Source organism: Dama dama, chromosome 8 (genome assembly GCF_033118175.1).
Source record: "Dama dama isolate Ldn47 chromosome 8, ASM3311817v1, whole genome shotgun sequence".
Taxonomy (NCBI): domain Eukaryota; kingdom Metazoa; phylum Chordata; class Mammalia; order Artiodactyla; family Cervidae; genus Dama; species Dama dama.
The window spans coordinates 11572677-11596064 of NC_083688.1; the positions used below are offsets into that span (position 1 = coordinate 11572677).

General features: G+C 56.1%; 1 protein-coding gene across 2 annotated transcripts in view; it reads left to right on the forward strand.

Moving 5' to 3' along the window:
- The first annotated feature begins 910 nt into the window (after window positions 1–910).
- Window positions 911–23388, forward strand: part of PTPRU (protein tyrosine phosphatase receptor type U) — an 87321-nt gene continuing 64843 nt past the window's right edge. For both annotated transcript variants that reach the window (XM_061148402.1, XM_061148401.1), the window contains exons 1-5: window positions 911–983; window positions 19072–19203; window positions 22176–22447; window positions 22978–23059; window positions 23160–23275. In XM_061148402.1, the coding sequence (XP_061004385.1) occupies window positions 911–983; window positions 19072–19203; window positions 22176–22447; window positions 22978–23059; window positions 23160–23275 (675 nt within the window). The remainder of the gene's footprint in view (window positions 984–19071; window positions 19204–22175; window positions 22448–22977; window positions 23060–23159; window positions 23276–23388) is intronic.

Consider the following 23388-nt stretch of genomic DNA (forward strand, 5'->3'; position numbering starts at 1 on the left):
CTGAAGGAAATCAGTCCTAAATATTCATTGGAGGGACTGATGCTGAAGCTGAAACTCCAATACTTCGGCCACCTGTTGGGAAGAACTGATTCACTGGAAAAGACTGATGCTGAGAAAGATTGAAGGCGGGAAGAGAAGGGGAAGACAGAGGATGATGAAATGGTTGGGTGGCATCACCGACTCACTGGACACGAGTCTGAGTAAACTCCGGGAGTTGGTGATGGACAGGGAGGTCTGGTGTGCCGCCGTCCATGGGCTTGCAAAGAGTTGGACACGACTGAGCGACTGAAGTGAACTGAACTGAAAGGAATACTACGAACAGCTCTAAAAGCTAGCGTTTCCAAGACCCCATCGCTTACCCTTGGTAGGGGATGAGCTCCCTGTCCTTGGAGATAAGTATGGATGCGCACTGAAAGGGATCGAGGTAGAGGGGATTCAAGCATTGGGTAGGACCGAGCATTGGGTAGGACCGAGAGGCTCTGTGTCCCTGGGTCTCTGTCCCGGAGAGCTGTGTGCGAGCGAGGCATGAGCAATGAGCAGAGGAGTGGATCTGCTCTCCTAAGAATGTCGGTGCCGGGTGGGTTCAGACGCGGGTGGGAATGCAGGCCCCGCCCGGGACCGCCAGGCAGGGGTCCGGGAGTGGGGGCGGGGCGCGTCAGGGCCGCGGGCGACCGGACTGGGCAGGGGCGCGCGCGGCTGCCAGTAGGGGGCGCCTCGAGACCGAGGAACGCGAGGCCGAGCCTGACGTCAGCGCCCCGCTTGCTTGGGCTCCCGCTCTGGACTCGGCGCCAGTCCCGCTCGGCGCTGCGCCGCTTCGCTCCGGCTCTGGCTCGCCGTGGGCTCGGCTCCGGCTCCGGCGGCGGCGGCGCCCCCCCCCCGCGCCGGGCCCCGGGGCAGGCGGCGGCGCACCATGGCCCGCGCCCAGGCTCTCGTCCTGGCGCTCACCTTCCAGCTCTGCGCACCCGAGACCGAGACTCCGGCAGGTAAGCGCGTGTCGGTCGGACCCAGTTTGCCCCGCCGAGCCCCGGCGCCGGTGGCGTATCTCCAAAGAAAGTGGGAGTGTTGGGTGACCGGACGTGGCGAGCTTGCTCCCGGTGTGTCTTGAGTGTTGATCGTGTGCTCAGGGGGTTGTGTTCCTGCGAATGTGTCCTGAGGGATATGCAAGAAAAGGTGCTGTGTGAGTGTGTTGGGGTGAATGTTGTGTGCATCAAGGCATGGGGTGTGCGCCGAGTGTCGTGTCTGCCTCTGTGTAGTGTGTGTGTGGGGCCAAGTAGGATTTTATGTCTGTTGTGTGTCCATCCGAGTTCGGTTGTGTGGCAGGAGTTGCCTCGGCTGATGTGTTGCGTTTGTGGGCATCTGTGTGTGCCCTAGCCCGGAGTGCTGTTTCTTGTGTGTCCGAGAATGGCTTCTGTGTTTTGTGTTCTGCGTGTGGCGAAGAGTGCTCTGTGGATTCTGCCCGCGTGTGGAGCAGAGGACGCGTGTGCGATGTGTGTGCTTGTGAGATCCGTGTACGTGTGTGAAGGCGTGGGAACGGGTCTGGAACGAGTGTGTCCGCGCGCCGTGTGCGCGATGTGTACGTGTGTCTGGGGCCGGTGGTGTGCTCCTCCGGGGGCTGCGTGGGTCCCAGTGAATGCCGAGTGTGCCGGGAATGCGTGTGTAGGAGCGTGTCTGGAGCGGATGTGAGTGTGTTCGTGCAAGCTGGCTGCGTGTCCAGGAATGTTGCGAGTGTGGTCCGCGCCTGGGCCACGGCTGAGTGTGTGTGCCCCGGGCCGGGGCCGCCCGAGGGGGCGGTGCAGGTTGTGTTGTGTGTGTGTCCCTCGGGTGTGCGCGTGGGGCGCGCGGGCCCCGGAACAAGTTGTCCTGGCGGCTCCCGGTTGCCTCCCCGGTCGGGCCGGGCCTGAGGCTTGGCAGCGAGGGATGGGGGCCCGGCGGCCGCCGACTCCGACATGTCGGGCTGTTTGTTGTTTCGCAAGTTCAGCGCGGCGCTGGCTGGTGGCGGATCCGAGACGGCGCCGGGTCTGCGGGGAGCCGGGGCCGGGGCCCGGAGGGCCCAGCGCGGGGTAGGGGGCGGCCGCTGGGCGCGCCGGGGCCGGTGGGAGGGGAGGGCCGTGCGGCCGGGCGATCGTGCGGGGACCGGGCCGCGGCTGCACCCAGGCGGCGGGGCGGGGTGGGGGGTGCGTCCGGGTGGGCTGGGCCTGGCTCTGGGCGGCCGGACGGCGCCCCCTCTGGTTGCGCGCGGGAGGCGCCGTGGACGCCGGGGTCTCCTGGGACACCCCCCTCCGTCGACTCCGCAACTTTGTGCGGCCTCCCCGCTGGCGGGGACGGCGGGGTGTGAGTGTACGCGTGTGAGCGTGTGTCTCGGTGCTTCTGGGTGCCGTGTGACCGCGCTGTCTCTCTGAGTGTGTTTCGGTGAGTGGAGTCTTTCGGAGGTGTGTTGTGTGTGTGTGTGTCTGTGTGTGAAGTTGTACGTGTGATCGCGTTTCTGAATGTGTGTATCCAGAGCTGTGGCTGTATATCCGTATGTGCTGTGGACCGTGTGTCGGCGGCGGCTGTGTGTTCCTGTGTCTGTCCCCGCCTCCCCCACCCCCGATCCTACCCGGAGGCCTGGGATGCCACACTGGGGGCCCTCTCCTGCGGAGTTGCGTCTGATGGCCTTTCTGGGGCGGGGGTGGCCTGTCCCCTCCCGACGGCCTCAGCATCCCCGCCCCCTCTGGTTGGGCGGCTCCAGTCTGGTACCCGGGGCGCCCGAGTAACGGGGAGACGCCCCAGACGGGTTTCCGAGCCGAGACACAGGCAGAGCTACCTCGGCCCCAGGGAGCCTCCTTCAGGCCGCCGGTCTCCGAGAACTGGCCTCTCCGGATCACATTTGCTGCCCTGCCGCCCCCTCCGGCCTCTTTGGGCGGAGCTCCCAGGGTGCCCGCGGCCTCTCCCACCATTGACTCTAAGGTCAGCCGGACCCTGCGGCCCCAGGCCATCGCGCACAGCTTTAGCTTTGACACCTGAGCACCAGAGAGGACCCCTAAGGCTACCTCCCTCCTTATCTTCCCCCAAACCTTACCCCTGTCCTGCAGCGACTTTGCCCCCTCCCTCATTCTGAGATCAAACCGAGGGTACTACACGCTCTCCCATCTCTACCTCCATCACCTTGATTCTGAGAACCCTCAGACGTGGCCCCCCCTCTTATAACAGGGACTGAGGTTGAGGACTGAGATCTTGAACCAGTTGCTCCCATTTCTGGGGCCCCGGTTTTCTGCTCTGTCCCACCGGTTTCATGATAAAGGTGTATGGTACTTGGTAGATTGCAAAGTAAGCCTCTGTCTGTGAGTGCCAAGGAACAAAAGATGGTTTTGAGGATGGCTACAGAGCCCCAGAGGCTGTGATTTGCAGCCAGGGGGACCTGGGTTCAAATTTGCCTCTGCCACTTGCTGTCCTCGTGTCCTTGGGCAAGTCACATCTCTTCCACAGTTCCTGACACCTGTAGCTATTACTGTTGAGCTTCATTCAGAAGCCCTGAGTAGAAGGGATATGATCTCGCCGCGTCCCCGAACTGGTTTGAGTCAGCCCAGCTCCCTGAAAGGGCCTCCTGAGTCCCCCCTCCCTCCAAAGGGTGGGTGGTGATGTCTCTGAGCCATGCAAATCTGGCAGTAATTTATTCCGTTGCGTTCTAGCTCATTTTGTCCTTTTGGTTGCTGGCGCTGTGGACAGCAGGAATGAGGGAGAGGCTGCCCAGTGGTTTCAGGTTGGGCAATGAAGGCTTGTCTGGGCAGCTGGCCCTTCTCCCTGGGGTGGGGGAGGGACTCAACAGGGAGACGTGAGCGTGGCCAGAGTGGGGGGTGCTGAGCTCCTGGGCGGCTCCGGTGCCAGGGAGAACCCAGGGTGGACGTCCTGCTTGTTCTAGGAGTGCCGCCGTCCTGCCCTGCTTTCGTCAGCTAAGCCAGACCAGGGTGGGGGGTGGCTGGTCACGCAGGACTGGGCTAGCTAGAGTTGTTGGGACAGCCTTGTGCCCTCCTTTTTCTTTCAAAGCCCTTCCCTCCTCCAAGTTGTTCTCCTGTATCCTGATGCACCCGACCCTTATGCCGTCTCAGGATCTCTCTCATCTGTCCCCTTCTCTCCATCCTTACCCATCTTGCATGTGCAGGCAGGCTCCAGCCTCTTCCTTCACCCTTCCCTCCATGGTGTCAGGGATCTTCCTAAATCGCATTTGAAAGCTTGGTTTGAAACCTTTTGAAAGCTCACCATTACCTCCCAGTTAAGTCTCTTCCCCAGGTCCTCTTGCCTGCTCTGACCCCTGCCTCCCTGTCCAGTCCCATCAGCTTTCTGCTCTTTGCCTTGCATCTTATGCTCTGACCAGTTTAACCCACCTCCCAATACCCACTAAATGCCCATTGCCCTCCATCTTCTCTCTGGGCCTTTGGACAAGCTGTATTTTCTCCCCAGAACTCTCTAACTCCACCTCCTCACTGAGTGAATTCCTGCTCCTCCTTCAGGTTTTAGCTTAGACATCACCTCCTCTCTGAAGCCTTCCTTGGTTCCTCCCTCTTCTAGTCCAAGAAGGGAGGAGGGGGTTGATTGGATTTTTTGTAGCACTGTAATTATTGTAATTACAGTTTATTGGTCCTTTCTCCCTTAGAGACCTTGAGCTCTGTGGGGATAGGGACTGGGTATTTAGCTCACTTTTGGATCTTAACTGCTAGGTTCAAGGCCTGGCCCACTCCTGATGAGTAAATACACCAGGCAGGAAAGAATGAGTGATGTCCAGGGGGTCAAGTTCTGAGCTGGAGATGCCAGATGGGGGCGCACCAACTCCACTGAAAGTAGAGATTGAAGAAATAGGTTTCCCTCCAGGAATCTGGAAAATTCTGCTGGGGGGGTGGATGGTGTTGTATGAAAAGGCCACACAGAGCGTGTCATCTGGGAACTGGGAGTTGGAGAGGTCATCTCCCTGCCGGGCAGACCCCCGCCCCCCACCGCTGTCTGCCACCCCCTCTCCCACAATCACCCTTGCCCCCCAGCGGCTAGCAGGGTCTGTTGTCACCCCTGGTCTCAGCTCTTTGTCCTGGAGGCTCGGCAGTTGGTGAGACGCATCAGAGTCCCAACCGTCACTGAGCGTCGGTCTGGGGAGGAGGGGGAGGGCCCTGTGGGGGGAGGGCGGGTGTTCCCTCAATCCTCTGTCCTCCTCTCAGCCTCTGTCCTGGCTGCCCCTGAACCCGGGAATCAGGGAGTGCTGCTCCCCGTGGTGACCCTGCAGGTGGGGTTTGGGCGGGGACCGGGGGAGGTGTATGTGGGTGTCACCCTGACATCTGGACAGTCAGAATGTGTGTGTGTGTGTGTGTATTTGTATTTGTGTGTAGCTGTGATTGTATGATCATAGCCTGCGGCACAGGACATATATGTGGCTTCTCAGGGGGTCTGGCCATCTGGTCACCCTGTGTGGCAGGATCTGAATTCCGAGTCGAGAGGTGACCAGCTGCTCTGATTCCGGGGAGCCTGATGCTGGGTGTCCGGGTATCCATGTGTCTGATCCCTGGAGTTTGGGTGCAGAGCTCTTTGGGTGGGTGACGTCTCAGGATCTGGGCATGGGTGTCCCAGGACCCGGATGTGGGAGGATCGGGGTGTGTCAACATAAGAATATCCCAGTGTCTCTGGATCCGGAGGTGGGTGTACCCCGGTGACTGGGAGTCCTCAGGTTAGTGGGTGTGGGGGACTGTAGCTGCCTTATGCCTGGCTGTGGGTCTGCCCAGATGCCTGGGTGTGGGTACCCACGTGTGTGGGTCTGGGGTATCTATGTATCCAGCAATGGGGTGCGCCTGTGTTGGAGTATCCAGGTGTTGGTGGGCTTGGCTGTAGGGTGCTCTGTGGTCAGCGTGTCTCGGTGTATATTTAGGTGTCTGCATCTCCAGGAAAGGGGTGTGCATGTTTGGGTGGGGAGGGTCTGTGTGGTTGTGCCCTGTTGTGGACCAGGGCCTGGGCCTGTGCCCACCCAGCCTGTGATGCTGCCTTCCAGGGGGCCAACCTCCTGATCTTCAGACAGTCCCCAGTGCTAGGGCCCTCTGGAGGAAGCCCCTGCGGTTCTGCTTCTCAATGGATGGTCACTAGAACTTTATCAAATGGTGGAAACGTTCTCCACCTGCACTCTCCGATTTGGTGGCTGCTTCTTTGCAGGTGGCTGTTGGTTTGCTTATTTTTTGTCTACACTGGGTCTTTGTTTTGGTGCACGGGCTCTTCATCGCGGCTTGCGGGCTTCTCTCTAGTTGTCTGGCGCTGATTTCTCTAGTTGCTCCAGGGCATGTGAAATCTTAATTCCCCAAGCAGGGATTGAACCCACATTCTCTGCGTTGGAAGGCAGATTCTCAACCACTGAACCAGCGGGCAAGTCCCTGGCTATTAGATTTTAATTTAAATAAACATTCAGTCGCTCAGTCTCACCCCCCAATTTTGAGTCCTCAAGAGTCGCCTCTTGCTAGTAACTATTGTATTGGTCAGGCTGTGTATTGGTCAAGAGCATCTCCATCACAGCAAAAAACTCCATGTACATTGCTGGTCTAGAGGTGCAAGGCCTACAGCATCTTTAGTGAGGCCTGGACACCTCACCAAGTGGATGGACTGTCACTTTGTGGCCACTGAAGAAGGCTTTTCCGAATCCACATCCCCTTCTCTGCAGCCCCTTCATTCCATGCTTGGACCATTGTAGCGGCCCCCTCCTTGGTCTCTGTTCTGCCATCTGCCTGCTTCTACCATCCTGGGATCTGAATGGCCTCTCAGGCAGACATAGGATGCTGCCACTCCCTTGCTCTAAGCTGAAGGCTCTCCAGCGCCCAGGGGCCAAAGCCTGAAATGGCAGAGAAGACCCCGTATGACCCAGTCCCTGCTCTCCATGACGGCTTTGTGTTTATATCTCTCCTCCCCTGACCCCGCTCCTCCCTGTCTGCCTTTGGCTCCAGGCTCACCAGGCCAGTGTTGATCCCAGAACCCGCCAGGCCCTTTCACACCTCTCTACTTTTGCACATGCTGTGCCTTCTGCCAAGAATGCCCTTCCCACCTGCCTCAGTTCCTGGAAGCCTGCCTTCTTGTCCAGCTTTCAGAGTTCAGCTCTGATGTCCCTTCCCCAGGGAAGCCTTCTCAGACCCTTTCCGGCACGGTTGACCAGGTTTCTCCCACAGTGCACGTGAGTCAGTGGGCTGTAGCCTTTCCCATCTCCTTCCCCACTAGGCTGGGAGGAAGGGCTGGGTCAGTGGTGAAGAATCCGCCTGCGATGCAGAAGACGCAGGAGATGTGGGTTCTATCCCTGGGTCAGGAAGGTCCCCTGGAGAGGAGCATGGCAACCCACTCCAGTATTCTTGCCTGGAGAATCCCATGGACAGAGGAGCCTGGCAGGCTACAGTTCATAGGGTTGCAAAGAGTTGGACACGACTGAAACTGCTGAGCATAGGGGAGGGGAGGGAGGATTGGGAGAGGGAAATTGGGAAGGCGTGTTGAGATGTTTGATGGGCAAGATCACAGCCAGGGATGGAATGACAGCTGTGGGGTGGGGAACCATGAGGGGGATTGGGAGATAACCTGCTATAAAGCTATATCGGGGGGATGGGGACAGCTGGGAATGAGGGGACAGGTGGTGTTGGGGGGACAACTGAGGGTGGGGGAATAGATGGGGGATGGCTAGAAGGGGAAGTGGGACAGCTGAGGGACAAAAGGTGACAACTGGAAAGTATGAGAAACCTATTTGGACAGGATGGGGGGGGTCTCAACTGAGAGGGTGGGCCATACATTGCTTGGGATGTGTGCATGTGGGTGTTTCTGCGTGTGTGTGTGTGTACCTAGAGTGTAGTGGTGAAGTGTGGCTTAGGAACCACACCATCTAGGTTCTGATCCTGGCTCTCCCACTGCTAGTCACGTATCCCGTGGGCAAGTTGCTTGACCTCTCTGACCCTTTAGTGTTCTCATCTGTGAGAGGAGAGACGATAATGGAACATACTGCATGGGACTGCAGTGAGGATGTCTTTTATACACGTACGTATATAGTTTAGAACAGGTTCTGGCATGTGGTAAGCCCTGGGTGTGCTAAACTGTTATTAAGTGTGTGTGTCTGTGATACAGCATCCTATGTGCTCAGAAAAGCTTGTTTTTGGCTTCCGATGAAATCCAGGCTTGGGAGGGGGCATGGTGGCGGGGCTGCTGGAGGGAGGATCCAGGTTCACTGGGTCTGGGAAGCCTCTCGCCCGCTTCCCTCCCTGTTCATCACACTTCCCACCCACCCGGTGCCAGGGCCTAATCCAATAGGTGTCCCTCTCTGTCTCTCTCTCCTCCTGCCCCGCACTGCCCAGCCCTGGGCTGGGGGCCAGGGGATGTGCTTTAATTGTCCAAAAGCTTTTCAGCAGAATCTGAACTCATTGTTCGCCTGCCAGCGCGCTGGGGCCCTGCTCAGATAGAAATACCTGGACCATGTGCTCAGTTCTGGCTGCCCGCCCCGCGGGTGGTGGTGGCTTTATCCTGTGCCCTTGGAGAGTCAGTGGGGTGGAAGATGCTGGGGATGGGAGATACGAGAGGGGGAAGCCCGCAGGGCGGATGGGGCCTCAGCCCCCAACCCGTAGGGTGGCCAACTCAGCCTGGCAGAGCAGTAGACGCAAGGGTTTTCTGGGGTCTGGGCTCCCCTGCTGTCCCGATCATCATGGGAGGCGTGTGCCACCTCTTGACCTCACGCTAAGAACTGCCCTGCATCACAGCCCTGGACTGCTCTGGCAGTGTGCTCTCTGGGGCTCCTGGACCCATCTCCTCAGGGCTGGGCCACTGGATTTCATCCATGCACGGCTCTGCATCTCAGCCCTACGCTGCGTGACTGCGCTCTGTGAGTTTCCGCGCTGCATGGACTGTGTGGACTTGCATGCGTGTCTGTTCGCTCCATCTGCAGGGTCACGTTGGGCTGTGTGCTGTTGTCACGCTGCCTTTTGTGTCTCTGCGACTCTCTTCTGTGTCTCCTGTGCTGCGTGACTGTTGGACGACGGTGTGTGTCAGGCTTGTGGCCTCTCCTGGAATCGGGCATGGTCCCTGGCCACACATCCCTGGACTGTGCCAACAGATGGCGCGCTACCACGACACTGCCTCTGCATCACGTGGCCTCTGTAGGCGCTGCATGGTCGCCGTGGGCATCTGTACTGCATCGGGGATGGGCGGGAACAGCCTGTCTGTGGTCCCCCGTCCTGCTGTCCCGGGACAGCATCCCTTGCCGGCACGGCACGTCTGTCGCTTTGCTTCACTGCGCTGCGCCTTCTCCTGGCCCGGCCCTGCGCCCTGCCTCACTGCTGCTCTAACGCCGCCCCTGTGTTACTTTGGCCTTTCCCTGTGGAGCCACTGAGGTGTCAGCTGCTGTCCTTCCTGGGGTTCTGTAGGCAGCCCCAGATGAGCAATGTTTTTGCTTCAAGCGGCTTCACTGCAGGTTTCCTCTGGCTCCCACTGCATGCTGCCTGAAGTTGGGAGTGAAACTGCAGTTCGAGGCCACGTTGCTGGGCTCTGGACTGGTGTGGGTTTTTACCTGCATTACCTTTGCAAGCACCTGGTGATGCACCTGTGCCCTGCACGCCTTCACTGCCCTGGGCCTCTGCCTTGCACTGTACCTGGTCACCTGTTCGGGCAATCTACTGGGTTTCAAGATCCAGAGCGTTTGCACCGAATTCCCTGTTCCACCCGGTGTCTTCACGACATTCCATTTCGGTGCCACTTTCTCGCCCTGCTCTCGAGTCTACACTTTCTGTGCTCCTTGGGACTGTGTGGAGCACCCAGCACTTCCTTCTGCACTGCCCAATGTCCTTCTCTTTGCCAAATCTCTCTGTGTTAAGCCTGCCTCCTCTAGACATCCTTTGGGTGAGAATTCATGAACCGACTGTTATGTGCCAAGCCTAGTGAAGCTTGGGCGGACCCCCTTGGTGTTCCTCTATACACCTATCCCTTGGGGCCCAGTGCCAGCCCAGTGTAACCCTAAGTTGCTCACTGGTGCACTGTACCTCCGAGCAGCTCTGGGTCATGGGCACGATGGATGGGGCACCTCTCCACTGCCTCATGGCACCGGCCAGTCCTGCGTGCTGTGTCTGGTGCCGTGTGAGGCCTGTGCACCTGGCTCTGCCCCCGTGCCCTGTGTAACTGCATTCTGCCTCTGCACAGCGTGGAGCTGCTGCCCTGCACCCCAACACCCACACTGGGGTCATGTAGCCCTCTCTCTCCATGGGACCATTAGAAATCCACGTCTTTGCACTGCACGTGTTCATGCACAGCCCTCTGCCTCTCTACTCTGCACTTAAAAAAATTATTTTAAAATATTTTGGCCATGCCACGTGGCATGTGGGGTCTTAGTTCTATGACCAGGGATCAAACCCACATCCCCTGCATGGGAAGGGTGACGTCTTAAGCACTGGACTGCACTGTGGTTTTATGTGACACAGGGTGTCTGCACTACCGGAGTCCATGGACTGTTTGCCTACTGAACCTCTGCACAGAACAGCCCTCCCTTCAGCCCTTTGCCTCTGGAGTCCAGCCTTGCCCCATGTCTTCCCCTTCAGTTCAGTTCAGTTGCTCAGTCGTGTCTGACTCTTTGCGACCCCATCGACTGCAGCCAGGCTTCCCTGTCCATCACCAGCTCCCGGAGCTTACTCAAACTCATGTCTATTGAGTTGGTGATGCTATCCAACCATCTCATCCTCTGTCATCCCCTTCTCCTCCCGCCTTCAATCTTTCTCAGCATCAGGGTCTCTTCCAGTGAATCAGTTCACATCAGGTGGCCAAAGTATTGGAGTTTCAGCTTCAGCATCAGTCCTTCGAATGAATATTCAGAACTGATTTCCTTTAGGATGGACTGGTTGGATCTCCTTGCAGTCTAAGGGACTCTCAAGAGTCTTCTCCAACATCATAGTTCAAAAGCATCAGTTCTTCAGTGCTCAGCTTTCTTTATAGTCCAACTCTCACATCCATACATGACTACTAGAAAAACCATAGCCTTGACTAGACAGAACTTTGTTGGCAAAGTAATGTCTCTGCTTTTTAGTATGCTGTCTAGGTTGGTCATAGCTTTTCTTCCAAGGAGCAAGCGTCTTTTAATTTCATTTCTTCCCCTTACATGAACAATATGACAGCCCTGCTGTTAATTTTGGGGTTTGCTGTGCTTTTGATCCAGGAGCTGGGGAGTAGGTCTGGCCGAAGTTTCCTCTGCTGTAGCTGACTTCCTTCTCTTCTCAGTAGAGATGGAAGGATGCTGGCACCGTTGGGTTCTGTATTGGCTCCGTAGGGGGTAAAGCTCAGCTTTCTCACCCTGTGACCTGGCCCTGGGTAATCTTCTTGGTTGCAGCTCTGCTGGATGCTGTGTGATTAGAAAGTGGGCATATTACTGCCAGCCCTGCCCTTGATTAATCGATCACCAATTATTTAGGGCTCTGGAGAGCGGTGCCAGGGAGCCCTAGCTGAGGTCTGGCTGTGTTGATCTGGGCCAGGAGAGCAGTAAAGTGGGCTGGGCCAGGTTTCTGGACTGGAGTCATGGTCTTTGAGTCTGGGTGGGGTTGGTCAGGATCAGAAGAAGTTTTGATATTTATATAAAATGGAATATTCAGTTCAGTCGCTCAGTCATGTCTGACTCTGCGACCCCATGTACTGCAGCATGCCAGGCTTCCCTGTCCATCACCAACTCCCGGAGCTTGCTGAAGCTCATGTCCATTGAGTCAGTGATGTCATCCAACCATCTCATCCTCTGTCATCCCCTTCTCCTCCTGCGTTCAATCATTCCCAGGGTCTTTTCCAATGAGATATTAGTCAGCCATAAAATGGAACAAATTTGAGTCAGTTGAACTGGGGTGGATGAATCTAGAGCCTGTTATGCAGAGTGAAGTAAGTCAGAAAGAGAAAAATAAATATCTTATATTAATATATATATAAAGAATCTAGAATAATGGTACTGACGAACCTATCCTCAGGGCAGGAATAGAGACACAGATGTAGAGGGTGGACTTGTGGACTCAGTAGAGGAAGGAGAGGGTGGGATGAACTGAGAGAGTAGCACTGAAATATATAAATCACCATGTGTAAAATTGATAGCTAGTGGGAAGTTGCTCTATAACACAGGGAGCTCAGCCTGGTGCTCTGTGACGACCTAGAGGGGTGGGATGGTGGGGGGAGGCAGATTCAAGAGGGAGAGGATGTATTAATATGTATACTTATGACTGATTCATGTTGTGGTACAGCAGAAAGCAACACAACTTTGTAAAGCAGTTATCCTCCAATTAAAAATAAATTAGAGAAAAAGGAACCGGCTGGGATGGTGCAGTCAGTAAGTCCAGGCTTTGTTGGTATTCTACTATGCACAGGGCTTGGGGATGGTGTTCAAAGGCAAAAGAGACCTCAAGAAGGGAGGAGGTGGAGATTAGACAAGCCTGAGATGGAGCTGTTGTTGGGGTGGAGAGCATGGGATGGGGCTAGGTTGGGCAAGAATGTCCAAGGGTGAGTCTGTGTTGGTTCCAGGGTTGTGTTGGGCTACCCAGAAAGGGGGAGTGGCTTCAGATGATGGCATGAGCCAGTGTCATCCTTGGGGTTGTATCTGAGTTTCCCAGGCCAGGGTTGGGGCTATGCCAGGGGTATGAGGCCAGCCCCAACAGTTGTAATCCATTGGGAGGAGTTTTGTTTCTCCTGGGGCCATCCCTTGGGAACTGAATGTTCTATTGACAAACCAAAGGGAACAAAAATCTCATTGCAAACAGACTCTGTTTACCTAGGGTCTTTGGAAAACACTGATGCTGGCTGGCAGCCGTAGTTGGCACAGAGCACCATTGCCTGTCTGGTGGGGAGGAAGTCTGGTGCTTCCATGTTTGTGGTGCCCACACGCACAGGAACACACGCACATACATGCACCATTTGCCTCTACCCACCGCGTACGCTCACCTCCCCTTAGGTACACACTTGCTGCTGACTGTACCCCTATATCTCTGCAAGTAAACAAATGCCTACATACCCACAACTTCACAGCACACTGCTGGGAGACTCACACTTTGAGACCTGTGCTCCCCCTCACACACCTGTCCCCCGTAGCACCTCTCTGCCCTCAAGTTATTCTTGCCCACATGCATGCTCACACAAATGGAATCAGAATTCTAGAGGTGGAACAGCCTTAGAACTCACCTAGATGTTCATTCTTATTTCATAGGTGAGCAAGTGGGGCTTCAGAGAGGGCAAGCCACCTGCCCAAGGTCACACAGGGAGTTAGAGGCTCAGCGGGAATTAGATCCAGGCCTCCTGCCTCCCAGTCGTGTGCTCACAAGTCAGTACCAGGCCATCACACACTCTCACTGCCATGTACACTTATGTGCCTGCACACACACACACACACAAGTCTGTACATGGAAATACGTGCATATGGAGGGGTGGAGACCCCCTCCTACACTCTGATTCCTCTTGCAGAGGTTGCTTTGCCCCTTACATCACCCCATCCAGAGCCCAGCCGGATGTGGATAAACCATCATCCTCCCTTCCCAAATTGTGGCTGACGGTTGCTCAGGCAACCGCCTGCCAGATTGGGGAGATTAGCTGAGGAATGTAGCTGGGCCAGTTTGAGCTGAGGCTGGGGGAGCTGTTGGGGGTCCTGGGTTGATTCAGCCCACCTCTCAGGGAGGCCCTGGCAGAGATGCTGTACCCACAGAGGGGCCTGGTTTTCTCCCTGGCCCCAGCTGAGACTCTGTCCCCAAGGCATGGATGAGGCTGGGGGAAGAGAGTGTGAGAATTTGAGCGTGTGTGTGTGTGTATGTGTATGTATGTGTGCATAAGCGTGCGTGCGCATTGTGCATCTCTGTTGGTGTGCTTGGAACTGTGCTGTTTGTGTCCATGATGGGAACTTGAGGTCCCTTCCTCACCAGTTTCTGACATCTGGCTCCAGACCCCTTGTTGATTTATCCCACTTCTGACTCTATAGTGCCCTCTGGAGAAGCCCCCTGCCTTCCTCATGGCTTATAGCAGGTGTCTCCAACCTCCGGGATCTAGTGTCTGATGGTCTGAGGTGGAGCTGATGTAATAATAATAGAAATAAAGTACACAATAAATGTAATGTGCTTGAATCATCTCAAAACCATTGCCGCTCCCACCCTCCCGCCCTGTCTAGAAAAATTGTCTTCCACGAAACTGGTCCCTGGTCCCAAAAAGGCTGAGGACCGCAGGATGATAGGATGTATCACACTGTCTCATCTGAATCCAGGAGCTTCTCTGCTCCAATATGAATTGTGTCTTCCCCACTCAGAACGAGGCTGGACCTCTCACTCTGGCACTTGGCTCTCTTAGATCTGGCCTCAGCCTCCTGCCCACCAGTCTCATCTCCCATTGCTTTGGCCAGCCTGGGTTCCTCTCTATGTCCCAGATGAACATGTTACCCACTACCTTCCTTTGCTGCTGCTGGGCCCTTTGCCTCAAATGCCCCTCTCCATCTCTGCTGGCCACAGTGACACCCATCCTTCCAGGCTCTGCTCATGTGCCTACCTCCAGGAAACCACCCCCTGCACCTACCTTCCTCCCCTGACCACCCCTCCCCCGACCGTCCCCGCCACCGTGGCCTTGACTCTTCTCTGTTTGCCTCATTCCCTCACCTCCACTCTGACTAGGAAGTCCTTGGAGGCAGAGCCGAGTCTTAACCATCCTCGTGCCTTCACTGGTGCCAACCGGGGCCTGCTTTATATTCTCAGTGAATGAACGTCCTGTGAATGGAACTGAATTGGCACATGTGGCCAGTCTTCTTGAATGAAGATAGATGGTTTAAATCCCAGCTTCTCAGACTTAAGATGTGGCCTGGGGCAAGCCACCTCCACCTCCCTGTACCTTGGCGTCCATCTGTAAAGTAGGAGTAATCATAGTACCTACCTTGCGAGTTACTTTGAGGGATAGTAGTGTTAGATAGAATAGGGAAAAGGAGTCCAAAATGACAGTGGCTAAAAGGCCTGGAAGGGGAAAGCCCGCGAAAATAGAACAAAGGAAGGTCCGAGGACCGGAGTGAGAACCTCAGGTAAAACAAACAGCGCTCCTGCCTAAGCCCAATTTGCATAGAACAGGCCCAGGGACAGAGAAGCATATAAAAAGAGGAGCCAAAGCCCTCTTCTCTCTCTCTCCCGCGCGACGGGGCGCTCTTCTCTTCGCGTCTTTGGATCTACGTGCCCTCACGCCTCGAAGATGGATTTTCCTGCTATTATCTAAATAAATAGAGCTGTAACACTGATTTATTTAAGAGCTATAACACGGTCTGTCCTCCGAGAGCTGCGACCCGCCGAGGGGGCTTCAATGTCCGTCACTCCAAATTTTTGCTGTGACGAGACAAAGAACCGAGGCGCAGATACTCGCGTGACAGCAGCTCGGCAGGCCCTGGTGGTGGGGGCAGCCCTCCTGTGGTGGCGTTGATGTGTGTGTGCATGTCCGGGCCCCAGTCTGGGTCGATGGAGCCGAGAGGGATTTCCTGAGTGTTCTTGCTGTCGATGCAAAGTCTGATCTATTTTCTTCCCTCTGGGCTGGGGGCCCCCGGCAGGAGTTGGGTCTCTAGCAGAACTGGGGGCCTGGCTTTGGGACTCTTAGCTCCTGAGCCATCCAGACTGGAGGTGATGGGGGCTTTCCCCAGGATCTGGGAGGGCAGACTGTTCGCATCCCAGGGTGAGCTGGGGACCAGGTCAGGGTGGGGCTTTCCTCGGAGAGCCTGGCCCCAAATTTGTTACCCTCTAAGGATGATGGCTGCAGTGGGCCTGGCCCAGAAACTCAGGACTGGGGATGGACATGGGACAGGGAGAGGAATCCTTCTGCCACTGGAAGGGGATGCTCTGGGTGGTGACAGTCAGCTGGGATCAGTCAGCCTGGTGGGTCAACTGTTGGAGTTCTTTGATAGCAGTCAGGGGTCACTCTGGCCGTGGTCGGCTGGTCTGAGGTCAGTCAGTCAGTCTGGTCGAAGTCAGATGGTCTGGTGGTCATCTGGATGGGGCCATTGGCTCAGGTCTGTCTGTTTGGGTGTCACTGACCTGGGTCAGGCAGTCTGAAGGTTACCCTGTCTACGGTCAGACAGTCTGGGGGTCCCTCTGACCAGGTCACTTAGTCTGGGAGTCCTGACAGCTCACGTGGCCTGGCCTGGCTTAGAGTGGATGGGAGGAAGCAAAGAGGCTGGCATTCTCAGGCTCGCCCTAGGGCCGCGGGTGACACATCTGGGACAGCTGCCTTGTTACTTTCCCAGAGCCTGGGAAAAGCAGCACTCTGGATCCTGGGGTCCCCTTTATGGCAGTTCATCTGGGTCAGGGAGGCCTTGGCTAAAACCCTCAGGCACAGACTCAGCTCAGGGTAGATGAAGTCAGCTGTCTCCTCCTCCAGGAAGCCCTCCCTGGCCATCTCTACTGGGCATGTTCTCTCTGTGTGCTGTGCTGTGGATCATTTTCTACGGGGAGAGCCAAGCCCACCCCCGCCCCCCCCCAGCACAGATGGGGTTAAAACCTACCATCCATAGGCTACAGGGCACATGCTGACCAGAGTTCTTCACACAAAGGGGCAAAGTGCTCAGCCAAGGTCCCGCCCCAGCTCTGAAGTGAGGCTTCTATTATTTTGTCCCATCCGCTCTGTACCAGCCTCATGTCCCCTTTATTTTACACTCTGATGGGGTCTGTGAAGAGGAAAGGGAGACTCCCCCCCTCAACAGCGGGGAGCCTGTGTGTGCCTGGCTGTGCAGGTCAGCTCAAGATGCTGCTTCACGTGGTCTCTGACAGCCTGGAGAGGTCCCTGCTGCAGAGGGAACAGCCGAGCCTCCTGAAGGTCAGGTCACCAGCCGTGTGTGTAGCTGCCCACTGCTGTGCCTTGCATGTGGCACGCACTCCCTGTTACTCTCTGCTTCTCATCCCTCCTCTCCTTGAGGCTGGGAAGGGGCTCAGATTTGCCCCTTCTCAGAGTGAAGCCTTTCCTGGTGGGGAAAGTGGACTTCAGCCTCTGAGCTCCGTGGACTCAGATTCTGCTTCTGTTACTCAGCTGGCTCAGGTGCAGAGCTCCGGTCTTCTGAGTGCTTGCATGTGCCGGGTATCATGCTGAGTGGACCCCGGTGTTGAATCCTCAACAAACACCCATGTGGATGGGGAAACTGAGGATGAGAAATGGTCATGGTCACAGGACCAGCACATTGCAGAGTCAAGATTCAATCAATCCCAAGTCTGTCTGATGCCAAAGCCCACTTGGTTATCTACCGCCTTATACTGTGGACAAATCTCTTCACCCCTTGGAACCTCAGTCGCTTCATCTATCAAGTGGGGAGAAGCACTAGTGACTGGCAGGTACCCAGGACAGGGCCTGGCATGATTTGTGTCTGCTTCCTGGCCGCTCATCCAGGCGTTTTCCTGGGTCTCAGATGCCTAAGTCTACCCATGGTGGTGGTGGTGATGTGTGCTCAGTCACGTCCAACTCTTTGTAACCCCATGGGCTGTAGCCCACCTGGCCCCTCTGTCCGTGGGATTCTTCAGGCAAGAATACTGGAGTGGGCTGCCATTTCCTCCTCCAGGGGATCGTCCCGACCCAGGGATCAAACCCCAGTTTCTTGTATCAGCCTGCATTGGCAGGTGGATTCTTTACCGCTGCACCAGCTGAAGGGAGAGTGCAGGCACCAGTTACTTCCTGAACCAGTGATGTTCTCAGGTGTATTAGGTCCAACTCGGGGCTTTGATCAGCCAGCTAAGATACATGGACCTCATTACCAACTGAAGGGCTCGCATCCCTTTCGGTCCCCTCCTCCTGCCTCCCCTTCTCCTTATTTAAACTGTGCATAGTGGCTCAGAATCTTGGGAATTTGCTTCCTACAGTCATGGGTGCCTGGACCTCACATGACAGTGTTTTTGCCTGCCATGTTCCTGCAGTCAGGGACCTCAGTTGGGTGACTTTGGGTGGTGTGCATCCCTTGAGCTCATTCATCAAGTAGAAGTAACACAGTAGTGGTACCTACTCAGAAGCCGAGGCCTAAATGGGACTCTACACTCAGAGCATTTAGCATTGTGCTGGGCTTGTTGTAAGTCACGTGATCAGTTGTTGTTATTTTTAAGGAGATGCCATTAAGGCTGGCTTAGGGCAATCGATTCTGCCAGTCCTGGGGCCCACTGTCTGTCCTCTCTGCAACGATGCAGGGGCCGGTGATAGAACACTGACCAGCAGTCAGGAGATCTTGGTTCAAACTCCGCCTCTGCCACTGACCTGCCGATTGACCTTAAACAAGTCACTCAGCCTTTTTGGGCCTCAGTTTCCTTACCTATAAAATGGGGATAATTCTAGTTCTGATCTCACGAGTTGTTGTGAGACTTTAATGGATAGTAATGATAATAATGGGCTTCCCTGGTGGCTCAGATGGTAAAGAATCGCCTGCAATGCGGGAGACCTGGGTTCAATCCCTGGATTGGAAAGATCCCCTGGAGAGGGGTATGGAAACCCACTCCAGCATTCTTGCCTGGAAAATCCACCTGGACAGAGGAGCCTGGCGGGCTGCAGTCCATGGGGTCGCAAAGAATCAGACAGGACTGCGACTAAGCACAGCACATGATAACCTGCTTCCCTGGAGGCTCAGATGGTAAAGACTCTGCCTGCAATGCAGGAGATCTGGGTTCAGTCCCTGAGTAGGGAAGATCCCCCCTGGAGAAGGGAATGGCAGCCACTGCAGTATTCTTGCCTGGAGAATCTCATGGACAGAGGAACCTGGGTGGACTGTAGCCATGTGACCTGACTGAGTGACAAACACACAAACACACCGAGTAATAACAACTAGCTTTTGCTGAAGAGGGTCTTTAATGGGTGGTTGAGCCGTAGGGGTTTGGGGACTATTGAAGGGGGTGGGCAATGTGGGAGGTCTTGGCATGGGGAGGAGACAATGGAAAGAGGGCCTTGGTGGGGGGAGAGGGTGGGGGAGGGAGCATTTTGTTGGAGGGACAGTGCGGGGAGGGCTTGAGGAGGTGGAGAGGAGGAGGGTGGGCCTGGGTGGGAGGGGACCGTGGGGGCACCTGGAGGGTAGCCCCAGGAGCCCTTCTGGCCAGCGCCTCCACTCCAGCCTGGGCTAAGCAGGCCCTGCCCTCACAGCCGGCTGCACCTTCGAGGAGACGAGTGACCCAGCGGTGCCTTGCGAGTACAGCCAGGCCCAATACGACGACTTCCAGTGGGAGCAGGTGCGGATCCACCCCGGCACCCGGGCGCCTGCGGACCTGCCCCACGGTGAGCCTACCCTCAGCACCATTCCTCCTTCGTCTCCTTCCGGGGCCATGCTGTGTTACCTGGGGTCCATTGCTTAACCTCTCTGGGCCTCATCTGCTCTGTAGTGGCACACGTGACACCGGGAATGTGGAGCTCTCTGGACTCAGACCAGTCGTGTACCTCAGGTAGTTTTACCTGTAAAATGGGCACAGGTTTTCAAGTCCTCAAAGACCCTTGTAAATTGTAAGATAAAGCCCACCTCCCGTTATTCCTGGGGCAGCTTAGCTCAGGATCCTCCTTACTCCTGCCGAGTCTTCCTAAATCCTCCACCTTCAGGGAGGCTCCCTTCTCCCTGTGACTAAATCCTGGTCTCCCAGGACATCAAGATGCTGACAGAGCAGTCGCCCTGGGGGCTGGATGTGTGTAAAACCTTCCTTCCTCTGCCCCTTTCCTCCTGCGAGCCTCAGGTCTTTCCCAGCTTCTGCCTTGCCCAGTCCCTATTTCAGGATGGGGAGCATTTGGCGTCATGAACACTGGGCTGGGAGTCAGGAGACTAATTGCATAGATCCTCGTCCTGGCCTTCTACCCTGCTGACGGCCTCGAGTGCACTGAGTCGTGAAGCCTGGTTCAGATCCTGGCTTCATCACTTTACCAGCTGTGTGGTTTCTGGCAAGTCACTTAACTTCTCTGAGCTTCCATTTCCTTAAATGCAAAATGGAGCACAGAATAATCCATTTTATAGTGTTGTAATATACATAATGTGGGGGTGGCATGTAAGGGTTCAGTGAATGCTTAGAAACAATTGTTGGAGATATTTGAGGGGCCCAACTGCTAAGATCCACCCCTTGTCATTGGGTAAAGAATCAACTGGGGATTAAGAAGAGGATAAGATGGATGGAGGCCAGATTGTCACCTTTATTACTGATAAAGGCTAGATCGGAGGACGTAGCATAGTAGGAAAACCAAATAGGCTTGCTGAGGGAACCCAGAACTGGATAGCTGAGTCCCCTCCCCTTGGCCCTGTCACAGTAGGAGGCCAGGGCCTTTGTTGCTCAGCTCACAGTATGGCCAGGATGGCATCTGCTGTCAGGAGTGCATGGGAGGGACAGCAAAGGTTCTCACTGTGCGGCCAGGACTTGAAGCCAACAGGAGGGAGGCCCTCCACCACCTGGCCTCTGCAGCCTGGCCTCCTATCCCTGGCCTCGTCTCCTGGAGGCCTCTGGTGCCTCCCCGCTTCTGTGCATTTGCTCACACTCTGCCCGCCATGGGACATTTATCTCTGCCTTCACAGGACTCTTAGCTCCTTGTGTGACCTCTGTCCTGGCAGATCTTAAAGTCTGAGCTGGGTGACAGTGAGCTGTCAAGGTGCCCACCGCGGCAGGGATGCTGAGTGGGCTGACTCCGTATCCGCAGGGCCCAGTCTTGGCCTGAGATGGGTTAGCCTTCAGGTTCCAAGGTGGCTGGTTTGAGTTCATCTCTTACAGTCCTGACCACCTTGGGTAGGTTCTGCTTCTCTTTCTCCCCCACACCATCAGAGACAGACCCAGTGAGAAAAGGGGATGAGAAATTTCATACCCAGTATGGGCCTTGGGCTGGATCCTGGGGATGCAGTGGTGAGCCAGATGGATGAAGTCTCTGCTGTGTTTGGTGCTCACATTTTAGGGAAGGGAGATGGAGGTGGAGAGAGAAGGGAGGAGGGGATATTCACCCTCTCAGTCAGAGAGCAGGAGAGAGGAGAGGGTGGGGCAATGGGGATGAAGGGAGTGGATAAGAGAAGCGGGAGGGATGCCGAGTGAGAAAAAACTAGGGGAAAGAAGAGAGAGAGGCAGAGGGAGCAGGAGGAAGAGGCAAGAACAAAGTGTCAGATTGAAAGGGGGAGAGAGCCGCACACACAGCTGCTCACAGGGAGAGGAGAGAGGATGGAGGCGTGGGCCAAGAGAGACTGTGCTGGGGGCTGGGATGCATCCCTTCCTGGGTGGGGATGGGGATCTGGTTTTGTTTACGACCCCACCAGGACTGATGCAGGAGCTGCCTTCTTCACAGGCTTCTGGCTCCCGCAGATGAATGCGATTTCCTCCAGCGGAGTCGCTGGAGAGCCCTCCCGGAGCAGGGAGCCTTGTGGTTTGGGATCTGAATGAGCTTGTGTTGGCCGGTGGCCAAGCCTGGGAAGAGGCAGCCCTGCGTGGTTTCGGGCACCCTCTTGGCAGCTGCCGGGGCCTTCTCCCCACAGGAGGGAGGCCATAATCCCTCAGCCAGATCTGGAGGAGTCCAGCTCCCTTTTCCCCCTCCACCCCTCTCCCCCGCTCCCAGTGCGCAGCCTGGATCTCTGGGGAAGGGACAGGACTGCCTTTCTTCAGGTTTGAAAACAAGAGAATTGTATCCCAGGAATTTAGATTCAGGGGGATGGGGGCCCGAAGGAAAGTTAGAGTCCTTTCATTCAATCTCTGTTCTGTGTGTTTGTTCAGCATGCAGACCTGTGCTGGTGACAAAGTGGAGCCCCGAGGTATCACAGGCTTGTGGGGAGAGTGATACACACTTTATTAATGATCCAGGTGCCAGGAGAGACATCCGCAGAGTGACGCGGTGGGGAGTGGGGGGAGCTTCGGAAGAGGTGGACTTTGAGGGTCTGTCACGTGCCAGACTCTTGACTCCTGAGATGACTGTCGTAGTCCCTGCCTCTCAGGACAGCTCAGTAGGTGGGAAAAGACATGGACCAACACGAGCTTGGACGGAGGTCATAAGGGGTGATGCGAGGAGCAATAAAGGATTTTGGCAAAGCCAGATCTGTGTATTTTTTTGCTGCTGCAAGCCTTTCCTTTGGGAAAGGGATGCAGGGAAATGGAGGGACTTATCCCATGAGTCAGAGCTGGGACCAGAACTCGGGCCCCCTGACTCTAGATGAAGTCCTTTGTTTTTGCCTCCTCCTCTGTGCCCCCCCAACCCTGGTCCTCCCCTACGTTCTCAGCGCCTGCCTCTTCCTCCTCTCTTTCCAGGCTCCTACTTGGTGGTCAACGCTTCCCAGCATGCTCCAGGCCAGCGGGCCCATGTCATCTTCCAGAGCCTGAGTGAGAATGATACCCACTGTGTGCAGTTCAGCTACTTCCTATATAGCCGGGATGGGCACAGCCCGGGCACCTTGGGCATCTACGTGCGTGTCAATGGGGGTCCCCTGGGCAGTGCTGTCTGGAATATGACTGGATCCCACGGCCGACAGTGGCACCAGGCTGAACTGGCTGTCAGCACCTTCTGGCCTAATGAATATCAGGTGGGCTGGGTTCTGTCTGCGGTTAGTCTGTGATTGGGGGCTGTGGGTAGAGTGGGATGTCAGTGTGAGGTCAGGGTAAGCAAGTGGCCGAGGTTGGAGTTAGTCAGTGTTCAGCATCAGGAGTCTGTCTGTGGTCAAGGTCAGTGACCAGTCTGTGGTTCTTCAGTAATGGTTCAGTCTGGGTTCAGCATCAGAGGTCATTGTTAACAGTGATAGTTTGTCGCTAGGGAAGGGGTGAGTTGGAATAGTGCTGACATGGAAACCCTGTCTTGGCTGCCAAGTTTTGTGGCTTGAACGTAACATCCATCCGGGATTGGATGGAACCTCTGGCCTTGACCTTGTTAGCTCTGCGTGCTGACACCCTCTGCCACAACCAGCTTGCTTGGTATGGAGGGTAACTGTCAGATGGGGCTGACCTCTACTTGGGGAGGATGGGGCTGGAGCAGAGCTTGAAAGGGGGCTCTTGTGGGCACCTCCCCAGGCAGGGCTGGAGAGATGTCAGATGACAGGAACCCTCCCTCCTCCCCCAGGTGCTGTTTGAGGCCCTCATCTCCCCAGACCGCAGGGGCTACATGGGTCTAGATGACATCCTGCTTCTCAGCTACCCCTGCGGTGAGTCCTGGCCCCGTGGGGTACAGGGTGAGGGGTGCGCTGCGGCTCCTGCCGACAGGGGGGCGCTGGCCCAGCTCACGCCAGGGCTCCATTTCGGCAGCAAAGGCCCCGCATTTCTCCCGCCTGGGCGACGTGGAGGTCAACGCGGGCCAGAACGCCTCCTTCCAGTGTATGGCTGCTGGCCGAGCAGCGGAGGCCGAGCGTTTCCTTCTGCAGGTGAGCGGGGATGGGGGGTGCCGGGTCGGGGGCGAGGGGGACCTTGGCCAGCTTCTTACGAAAAGTTCAAGCTCCCTTGCGGAGTGCTGAGGCCTTCCATCCTTCTCCAGCAC